Source organism: Babylonia areolata, chromosome 17 (assembly GCF_041734735.1).
Source record: "Babylonia areolata isolate BAREFJ2019XMU chromosome 17, ASM4173473v1, whole genome shotgun sequence".
Lineage (NCBI taxonomy): Eukaryota > Metazoa > Mollusca > Gastropoda > Neogastropoda > Buccinidae > Babylonia > Babylonia areolata.
The window spans coordinates 13,583,075-13,594,796 of NC_134892.1; the positions used below are offsets into that span (position 1 = coordinate 13,583,075).

General features: G+C 40.7%; 1 protein-coding gene across 5 annotated transcripts in view; it reads right to left on the minus strand.

The window, feature by feature from the left end:
• LOC143291669 (hemicentin-1-like) overlaps positions 1-11,722 on the minus strand; it is a 60,457-nt gene that overhangs the window by 27,744 nt on the left and 20,991 nt on the right. For 4 of the 5 annotated variants that reach the window (XM_076601669.1, XM_076601667.1, XM_076601672.1 and 1 more), the window contains exons 3-4: positions 4,505-4,609; positions 1,329-1,466 (exon numbers count right to left, since the gene is read on the minus strand). In XM_076601669.1, the coding sequence (XP_076457784.1) occupies positions 1,329-1,466; positions 4,505-4,609 (243 nt within the window). The remainder of the gene's footprint in view (positions 1-1,328; positions 1,467-4,504; positions 4,610-11,722) is intronic. The other variant, XM_076601668.1, reaches the window with a different exon arrangement.

Here is an 11,722-nt window from a genome sequence, read left to right on the forward strand (position 1 = left end):
CATCACCACCATCATCACTTGCATTTCTTTTTCTTTATCACAACAGATTTCTCTGTGTGAAATTCGGGCTGCTCTCCCCAGGGAGAGCGCGTCGCTATACTACAGCGCCAACCGTTAAAAAATAAAATAAAATAATGTATTTTCTCCTGCGTGCAGTTTTATTTGTTTTTCCTATCGAAGTGGATTTTTCTACAGAATTTTGCCAGGAACAACCCTGTTGTTGCCGTGGGTTCTTTTACAAGCGCTAAGTGGATCCTTCACATGGGACCTCGGTTTATCGTCTCATCCGAATGACTAGCGTCCAGACTACCACTCAAGGTCTAGCGGAGGGGGAGAAAATATCGGCGGCTGAGCCGTGATTCGAACCAGCGAGCTCAGATTCTCTCGCTTCCTACGAGGACGCGTTACCTCTAGGCCATCACTCCAGTGGGCAATCATCATCATCATCATCAGCAGCAGCAGCAGCAGCAACTTGGTCGTGATCTTGCTAACACCATTACTGTCAGTGCCTGGGACTAGCATGAATTGCTTCCCTTATCGATGCCATGTCGGATCTCTCTCTCTCTCTCTCAGATTGGCATGACCATATGGAAACTAGCGATGCGATAGATTTGCACAGTTTAGAATCTTTAAAGCATCGCAGGGGACTGAACCATATACTGGGATGGAAATGAACAGATATGTAAAAAATGCATTGACAGAATTTAGATTTGGTGTTTCTAATATTGCTTTTCACAGTTTCAGATACTGTAGTAGGAGTGAATATGCATATACGTGTCGACTGTGCAACCTGGGTGGGGAAGATGAATTGCATTTTTTTTTTGTTATGTTGCCCTGCTTTTAGTGACCTCTGACAAGGATTAATTCAACCCAAATATTATAAAGATCCCTGTGCTTTTAGATTTAAATTGCTCATGTCGTCAAAACATGAGCTCACCCAACAAAACTTGGCCATATATTTATATGAGGCATTGAAGAGACTTCGAATCGTTATTTTGTGAATGTTGTTGAGCATTGTATTAGCTACTTTTGGTTGATTTGTGATGTTGATTTATCGTGTCAAGTCATTTTCTTTAATTATTTTCTTGTATGACCCCCTTCAGTAAGGGGCTTTGGCCTTAATCTGAATAAAAGATCGTTATCGTTATCGTTATATATATATATATATATATATATATATATATATATATAGATAGATAGATAGATAGATAGATAGATAGATATAGATAGATATATATAGATATATATATAGATAGATATATATACACACACACACATATCTCATATAACAGATAATAATAAATAAAATAAAAAAACCCACTGCGTACTTCGGCAGTGGCTACAGCTCTCTTGCAAAAGGGAGTACACTCCGCGCGCTCTGCCCGTCATCTCCGCCAGGTGTCGCTCTACGGTCGGGTCCCTTCCGTGACAGCACTTCTGGTTTCCCCGCCCGCACTGATCTGGAACTGAAGAATCGAATTGATCAGAACCGAATCATATCCACTCCTGCTTGCTTGCTGTTGACTAGATCTGGAATTGAAGAATCGAATTGATCAGAACCGAATCATATCCACTCCTGCTTGCTTGCTGTTGACTAGATCTGGAATTGAATCGAATTGATCAGAACCGAATCATATCCACTCCTGCTTGCTTGCTGTTGACTAGATCTGGAATTGAAGAATCGAATTGATCAGAACCGAATCATATCCACTCCTGCTTGCTTGCTTGCTGTTGACTAGATCTGGAATTGAAGAATCGAATTGATCAGAACCGAATCATATCCACTCCTGCTTGCTTGCTGTTGACTAGATCTGGAATTGAATCGAATTGATCAGAACCGAATCATATCCACTCCTGCTTGCTTGCTTGCTGTTGACTAGATCTGGAATTGAATCGAATTGATCAGAACCGAATCATATCCACTCCTGCTTCCTTGCTGTTGACTAGATCTGGAATTGAATCGAATTGATCAGAACCGAATCATATCCACTCCTGCTTGCTTGCTTGCTGTTGACTAGATCTGGAATTGAATCGAATCGATCAGAACCGAATCATATCCACTCCTGCTTGCTTGCTTGCTGTTGACTAGATCTGGAATTGAATCGAATCGATCAGAACCGAATCATATCCACTCCTGCTTGCTTGCTTGCTGTTGACTAGATCTGGAATTGAATCGAATTGATCAGAACCGAATCATATCCACTCCTGCTTGCTTGCTGTTGACTAGATCTGGAATTGAAGAATCGAATTGATCAGAACCGAATCATATCCACTCCTGCTTGCTTGCTGTTGACTAGATCTGGAATTGAATCGAATCGATCAGAACCGAATCATATCCACTCATGCTTGTTTGCTGTTGACTAAGCCGAGGTGCTAGAGTTGGCTTATTATCTTATTATTCCTTGTTTGACATGTTTCACAATTTGATCTAAAAAATAAAAAAAGAAGAAAAAATTATATATATATATATATATATAAAAAAAAGGGAAAAGGGCAAAGAACTTTTATTTACGTTATTCATTGATTTATTATTATTAATTTTCTTTGTTGGTTGGTTTTTTGGTTTTTTTTTCATTTCGTTAAACACACGATGATGTTATGTTCTTTCTGTCATTTTGACATGAAAAAAAAGTGTGCTATAGTATAATGTTAAATTGTGAAATGTGTTGTTATCAGTTGTTGTTGTTTTCCCATAAATAAAACAAGACCCCCTCCCCCCCGCAAAAAAGAACAACTACTCACACACACACAAAAAAAACCCCACACCCTTAATTGTGATGTATGTTTTCTATATGGAAAAGTATAACCTGCGCAAGGGAAAAAAAACAAACGGATTCCAACAGAATCTTGTAGAAGGCAAATTAACAGACTACGCATCTGTCCCGCGTCTGTGTGTGTAGTATATCATGTGATAAATCCCGACTTGGAGGGAAATGAAGATATGGTACAGGAAGTCAAGTGTTGTGTTTGCTGTCCGTTTTTACACTGTATGCATGTGCCGCGAAATCACCCCCAGAACAAAGACATCCAACCCAAAGGCAGCCTCATATAGGTATACGTGTGTTTTCATCATGTTTCGATAATTACTAAAAAGAGATGGGAAAATCTGAGTACCTAATATATATATATATATATATATATATATATATATATATATATACATATCAAGCGGGGTGTTTGCATTTAGTATTTGAATAAGGCTAAACGTACCGATACCGAATGTGTGTGCACATTTTTCTTCTATCATTGCTGCTGTGTGCCCATGTCAAATGATCGGCATAAGGACAGGCCCGGCGCTTCCTTTTTTTTTGAGGAAGTGTCTGGGTTTGTTCCAGTGTACCTTTCATTGACCTGTGTGCTGGCTGAATCGGTAGCATAAACAGCATTGACTTGAAGTTATGTACCGGCCTTGTACTTGGATGGAGTTACCTCTCTTTATTGTTTGTTAACTCTTCCCATACGAACGGCGAAAGAGACAACGTTAACAGCGTTTCACCCCAATTACCATCATCAAAATATTGCAAGCGGAAGGCTCTTATACTGAAGACGTGAATGTTGACAAAGAATACCACAATTCTGACGACGGAAGCTAAAGGTTGGGTCATTCAGACACCCACTGGACATCCGAGGGGTCTGTGTAGAGGAGAAGAGAGGACTGGCTGTACTGAGTGAGTTAACCGAAACCAGATCATACCACCTAAATAAACTCCAAAACCAACCGCAGATAATTCAAAACCAAACCGATCCAGACGAAGTCAAACCCAAGTTATATCAAACAGAAACCATATCAAACCAAACGACACCAAAAAAACCTTGCCAGTCATGTAGCCAGAGCCGTATCAGCGATCCTAGAATCACTGGTAATGTCTATGCGTGCTGTTTTTGTGTGTACTCAACTGATGCTAAAAAAAAAAGAAAAAAAAAAAGAAAAAAAGGCTGCTTACTTGCAAATCAAATTAATGCGTAGAATTAATCATAAATAAATATTGTTCGTTACCTTCTGCACCTTGCAAAAACAAAACAAAGCAAAATTATTAGGAATTCTTCCATTTCAGCGGTGAGAAGCAGAAAGACATGTTAGATAGATAGATAAAGTGAGTGTGAGAGAGAGAGAGAGAGATTCCAGATGGTTTAATGCTCACAAGTCATCAGACTCCTAACACTGTCAACAATAACAGACAGTATTCAAGTGCATTACTATTCTGCTTGGAATCTGAATTATACGAGAGAGAGAGAGAGAGAGAGAGAGAGAGATTCAAAAACTTTATTACTCAAGGATGAAGATTTTAGGCATTGCCTAGTCTTCCAATCTGTCCTTGTGACAACAAAACAGTAACGACAAGACACAACAATAATAACAATGGTAAATACTACTACTAACACACACACACACACGACAGTAGTAGTAGCAGTAGCAGTAGTAGAGAGAGAGACAGAGAGAGAGAGAGAGAATGTGGAAAAGGGTGAGACAGACGGACTGGAGATTTTTTTTATAAGCCATTACCTCCCTGCTGACAACCAAAGCTGAGCAGTCTCTGCAGTTCCAGAATCCATTTCTTGAGTTCCAGCACCTGCCCGTGCAAAGGACACTGGAACTCATCCCACTGCACTGAAACCGAACAGACACTTTCAGAACTTGGAATCTCCACTCATTTTTTTCTCTCCACCAGCAAAGGGAAAATACAGCATCCCTCCAAGTGAAAGAAGCAAAACAACAACAAACGTATTTGAAAAAAAGAAAGAAAAAAAAGAAGAAGAAAAAAGAGAGAAGTTTCTCAACCTGAAGGAGATTGATTGATTGATGTGGATACTTCTATAGCGCCTATCCTCGGTCAGAGACCAAGCTCTAAGCACTTTACATACACGGGGACATTTGCACCACAGGCTGCCTACCTGGGTAGAGCCGACTGACGGCTGCCACTGGGCGCTCATCATTCGTTTCCTGTGTCATTCAATCAGATTTCAGACGCACACACATACACACTCAGACAGACATGTAACATTTTACGTGTATGACCGTTTTTTTTTGTTTTTGTTGTTGTTGTTTTTTATTTACCCCGCCATGCAGGCAGCTATACTCCGTTTTCGGGGGTGTGCATGCTGGGTATATTCTTGTTTCCATAACCCACCGAACGCATGACGCAACACCGAGGAGATGACGAGGTACAGTACAGAGTCCAGGGAAAAAAACAATTTTCGGTTTTTGTCGTAACAAAACAACAACAAACAAACATACATCAGCCTTGCTCGATAAACTGTGTGAGGCTGTTTCACACACACACACACACACGACAATAGTGAATGTTGCGACGTGTTTCATTTTAGCAACATTCTTTTCTTTTCTTCCTCAAAATATGTCTTATGAATTTATGTCTTAATCAAACAGTTGGTGTGGCCATTGTAAACTATTATAAATAATCACAGCACCAAATGTTATTCATATACGTCTAAATTGCATGAAATATGTAACATTTTCATGTGCCCCCGCGGGGATTTCTTGAAATGAACACGGCTTGTACACGTCTTGTCATAATTTTCTGGGAACGACACTTGGACCAATAACCAGATCCGTGCTGCTATGAGGCGAACCTCCCATTATTGATGAAACACACAACTAGCGCAGCAACACCCCCTGGGAAATGCGGTCATTTGGGGAAACAACTCGGCTGGTAAATAAGCCTGAGTTTTTGGCCTTATTTCATGTGAAGCGACTGGACAATCATCATTTATAGGCGGCGTGCGCATGACCTTTCCAAACCAAATAAGGCAGTCGACAGTCCTGAATTCAACTGTGGCGTATAGTTAATTTAACTCTCTCCATACGAACGGCGAAAGAGACGACGTTAACAGCGTTTCACCCCAGTTACCATCATCAAAATATTGCAAGCGGAAGGCTCTTATACTGGAGAGGTGAATGTTGACAAAGAATACCACAATTCTGACGTCGGAAGCTAAAGGTTGGGTCATTCAGACACCCACTGGACGTCCGAGGGGTCTGTGTAGAGGAGAAGAGAGGACTGGCCGTACTGAGTGAGTTAAGTTTTAACGTGCTGAACCTTTGGAATAAAGTATCTCTTGTTTATCAGCCTGTCGGTCTGTCTGGCCGTGCGTGTCTTCCTTCTTTCATAATGTGTACAGGTTTGCAGTGCTCATCAGTCTATTTATTCATAATTACTTTCCCAACGCTTAGCTTCTGTCACATATTGACTAAAGCTTACATTTGGCCCAACAACAAACTGACAGCTGTATGATTTAATGGTTTCTCCATTACAATAGGAAGTCATTGACTGCTCAGTCTCCATTACAACAGGAAGTCAATTACTGCTCAGTCTTCATTACAACAGGAAGTCATTGACTGCTCAGTCTCCATTACAACAGGAAGTCATTGACTGCTCAGTCTCCAATTACAGTAGGAAGTCATTTACTGCTCAGTCTCCAATTACAATAGGAAGTCATTAACTGCTCAGTCTCCATTACAACAGGAAGTCATTTACTGCTCAGTCTCCATTACAATAGGAAGTCATTGACTGCTCAGTCTCCATTACAATAGGAAGTCATTGACTGCTCAGTCTCCATTACAACAGGAAGTCATTGACTGCTCAGTCTCCAATTACAATAGGAAGTCATTGACTGCTCAGTCTCCATTACAACAGGAAGTCATTGACTGCTCAGTCTCCATTACAACAGGAAGTCATTGACTGCTCAGTCTCCATTACAATAGGAAGTCATTGACTGCTCAGTCTCCATTACAATAGGAAGTCATTTACTGCTCAGTCTCCATTACAACAGGAAGTCATTGACTGCTCAGTCTCCAATTACAACAGGAAGTCATTGACTGCTCAGTCTCCAATTACAATAGGAAGTCATTGACTGCTCAGTCTCCAATTACAATAGGAAGTCATTGACTGCTCAGTCTCCAATTACAACAGGAAGTCATTGACTGCTCAGTCTTTTGTGAAGGACTATGTCTAGCAAACTAGGAGGAAGGATTGTACGAGCTCTTGGTGCTGCAACCTTGGAGGGATAGTTGGCCGTTGGGTACCATCCCAACTTTGAAATAGGTGCCCTTATACTACCTGCTATCAACTTTAAAACTACTTGGTGTGATAATCGACAATAAGCTGTCTTGGAATGAAAACTCAACTGCACTCATTAAAAAGAGCAACAGTCGCATGTACTGTCTTAGAAAAATGAAATCTTTTAATGTATGCAAGCAGATGCTCCAAATGTTTTACACATCGGTTGTCTGCAGTGTTTTAACATATGGAGCCGTGTGCTGGGGGGGGGGGGGGGGGGGGGGGGGAAACCTGACCAAACATGACAAAGACAGGTTGGAAAAAGTCATTAGGAAAGCGGGTGGGGTGGTGGGTATAAGACAAGACACCTTTAGCGACATGCACAATAGAAAACTGACTGACAAACTAATAACAATTTTGACCGACGAAAGACACCCACTACATGATGACATTAATAGCAGAAGGTCAGACATAAGTGGTAGGTTCAGAGCTCCACGCGCAAGAACATCTCGCTACATTAATTCATTCATTCCTACAGCCATTCGCGTACACAATCAAAACATCCAATACACTAACTCATGAATGAACCCTCCCACCCCCCAAGCCCCCTCCACAGCAACACCTGAACTTCACCAACAGACGAGAGCATGGGAGCAGTCAAGCGTGCATGTGGGACTGAGCGGGTGAGCACGGGCAAGCATTTCTGTGTGTGTGTGATCGGAAGTGATTTTTAAATATTTTCTTATTTTACACGGATTTCATGTATCTTAATGTCAATGTACTAATTTTATTGGCGTGACATATGTGTTCATGTGTGTGTGTGTGTGTGTGTGCATTTTACTCATATATACAATTTATTTCCTTGATGTTTTTATTAATGTATTGTTGTACAATATTTATTTCCTTGATGTTTTTTATTAATGTATTGTTGTACAATACTTAGTACCCAGGGTCTTAACGTGTGTGTGTGTGTGTGTGTGTGTGTGTGTGTGTGTGTGTGTGTGTGTGTGTGTGTGTGCGTGCGCGCGCGCGCACGTCATTTTTAGTAATATATACCCTTTTCTTGTTGGATGTTTTCATTTGTAAATATTGTTGTGCAATACCCTATTGTCTTAACATGAATATGTGTTTGTGCGGAGGGGGGATTAGTCTATCATCAGCTGCTGGGAATTCATGTTATGACTATTGTTGTTGTTTCTGTTGTTGTTTTTGTTGGTGCTGTTGTTGTTGTTCTTCCTATTTATAATGTTGTTGTTGTTGTTGTTGTTATTGCTGGTGTAATTGCTGTTGTTCTGTCGTTGTTGTTGTTGTTGCTGTTGTTGTTGTTATTATTGTTGTGTTATTGTTGCTGTTGTTGTTGTTGCTGTTGTTGCTGCTACTGTTGTTGTTTCTGTTGATGTTGTTCCTGTTGTTGTTGTTCCTGTTCTTCTTATTGTTATTGCTACTGTTGCTGTTCCTGTTGTTGTTGTTGTTGTTGCTGCTGTTGTTATTGCTGGTGTTGTTGCTATTGTTGCTGTTGCTGTTATTATTGCTGTTTTTGTTGTCGTTGTTGCCGTCATTGTTGTTGATGTTGTTTTTGTTGTTACCACTGTTGTTATTGTTGCTGTTATTACTGTTGTTGTTCTTGTAGTTGCTGTTGTTTTTGTTGCTGGTGTTGCTGTTGCTGTTGTTGTTGATGTTGTTGTTGTTGTTGTTGCTCTTGACTAGTTTCAATCTGTTCTTATGTTGCGCATGATGATTTTATGCTAGTGTTTACAACGAGCCTGTGATTGCACAACTTAATTTCCATGTGGATTAATAAAGTGTTTTTGATTTGATCTGATTTAATTTGATTCTTGTCGGCGCATGGTGTCTACCTGTGCTTTCTGTATGACAGCCGGTGTGCTCGCGTGTGCCCTTATGCGTGAGTCATTAATAGCACGCAATGTCATTCAGTTTACTATTTTTATCTATCTAGTATGCTTTGCCTGTGTTCGTTTTTAAAAAATTTTTAAAATTATTTTTTTATACATTATTATTATTATCCATGTGCCCCCCAGTTCAGTTCAGTTCCTCAAGGAGGCGTCACTGCGTTCGAACTAATCCATATACGCTACACCACATCTGCTGAGCAGATGTCTGACCAGCAGCATGATTCTAAAGATTAAAATAAACAAGTAGATGATAATTATGATGATAACAAAAAGGTATGTCGGCATACATTAGAATAGTGTGGAATGAAAGATTAGCAGACGGCAAAAGACTGAAATAAAAGCATGACAGGAACTGGGCCACGCTCAGTGACCCCCCACGTGTCCCCAAGGTCTTTTTGAATAAATACCACTTTGACATAAACATCAGCTTAATACTACGTTTACACGGGATGCAACTAACTTGCAACCAATTTGCGACTAACTCTTTGAAACCGGTGGAGACTGGTGGAGGAGACTGGTTGTCCCCGGTTGTGGCCCGTCGCTGCCGGTCTCAGAAACCAACGGATTTTCCCGATTTTTGGTTGCATGTTTGGTCGCAAGGCTCATTTTATTTCCACTCCAAGACCGATAATTTTTTGAGGGCCTTGCAACTAAACTGCGAAAAAAAAAACGGTCGCCGCCGGTTGCCACAGCTTGCCGCTCGTCTCAGCCGGTTTCCAACAGGAAATTGATGACGCAAGCGGCACGCGTGTCACGGATTTTTCTGTCTGGCTTGGCAGACGCTCGCAGCGTGGTTTCTCGTGTGTGTTGCAACCAGCGGAGACAGGGGAGGAGCCTAGTTGCACGTAAGTCGCCGCCGGTTGCATCCTGCGGAGACCGTCCTGTCGCATGTACCATGCCTTGCAACCAAAATTTGAATTTGGTTGCAAGTTAGTTGCATCCCGTGTAAACGTAGTTTTAAGAACTGTCTGATTTAACAGTTGTAAATCTAACGCAAGCACGCGGAAACACGGCTTAAGTCGCAGCAACCAGCTATTCTTAGCTATGAACAAAAACATGTCATTTGGGTCACAATAATGAAAATTGAGAATTTTGTTGTTTTACAAATTTCGCTTCTTTGAAATCTTATCTTTGCTGTCGGCAAGTATTTTAGAATAAAACTGCCTGAAACTAGTATTTTGTTATGCTTTCAGGCGCACGCGCTGTTGGTACTGGTGCACACAGTCGTCACTTAGATGTTGCAATGTTCAGTGCATTTGACTTCAGGCTTTTCTGAAATTACAACAGCCGATAATGTGGCAATACATTTAATGACTGTAGTCAGTAAACGTTATTTTGATCTGGGATCTAAAGCCCAAGTTCAAATGACGGGAAATGTTTTTGCGGCCTTTTGTCTCTCATTTGAACATTCACTGTCCCCACTGACTGCTCTCCCGTGGCATGACGTCACTCCTCCACTTGCAATTCTGGACTTTGACTTCGTTTGAGTACTGAAAGAAAATACGAATTTTTTCCCGTGCTGTTTTCATATAGTTTACTTAATTCTGAATCTTTTGACACCATGTATATGTTCAAGTTAATCCCTGTTCTAAAGTTACAAGCAGGCAGATTTATGGTTGTCCCCCCCCTCCCCCCCCCCCCCGACCACCCTCTTCATGAGCTGATTTAACAATTTGTTGTTTTTGGCCACACCGACTTTGAAGAAATTATAGAAAATACAAAAACCCAATTATGATAGATCAGTCCTGTTTTGTTGCTGTTGTTGCTTTTTATTTATTTATTTTTTTTTATGTCAATTTGTGATTTTTAAGCTTTCTGAAAATACATAAATGTAAAAAAATAAAATAAAATATGAATTCCGGATTTCGCGTGTTGCGTCAAATTAATGCTGAACTCTGTCCCAGAGTAGAGTTTTGCATTTATCCTGAATATAAAACAAAAAACCAAACAAACAAAAACAAACAAACAAAAACAACAAAAAAACCCAAACAAACAAACAAACAAAAGAAAACAAACAACAAAAATCCCCAAAACAAAACAACAACAAAACAACAACACACACACACACACAACAAACAAAACAGCACGAGTCTGAATTCTAATGGGTCAAGTGACCCATCCATTGAAATGTCTGAGTCACAGGCACACAAGGAAGCAAAAGTCGGGGTAAAAAAAAAACAGAAGGCTGAGAAGAAGAAGAAGAAAAAAAAGAATACTGGATGAGAAGAAGGAAGAAAAGAAGACTGATAAGAAGGAAAAAGAAGAAGAAGAAGAAAAAAAAAAAGCCTGGTGTTTCACACGCTCTGCCTCTCTCGATCGCTTTTGGAGAGCCAATGAACTTCGAGAGCACAGACCATGCGACGCGCATCTTTTGTAAGCCATACAAGCACGGAACTCTCCAGCGCTCTATTGACACTGCCCTCGTATCTGCCGACGAGGAAAGAAAGTTATGGAACGATCATTGTCCCTGTAGGCCCCTGCTAGTCACTGCGTATCTATGATCCGTTTTTATACACGTACACATACGCGCACGCACGCACACATAAGCACGCGCGCGCGCGTACACACACACATACATATACATACATACATTCACATACACACACACACACGCGCGCGCGCACAAACATACACAAACAAATATACACACGAAACACAGACATACAGACACACACACATTCACACAAATACACAAATATACACACACACAAACACACACACATACACATCTTCCGAACTTCTCACACAGCCCCTCCAACCTCAGCCTTCACTCCCACACACCCACGCGTTGTT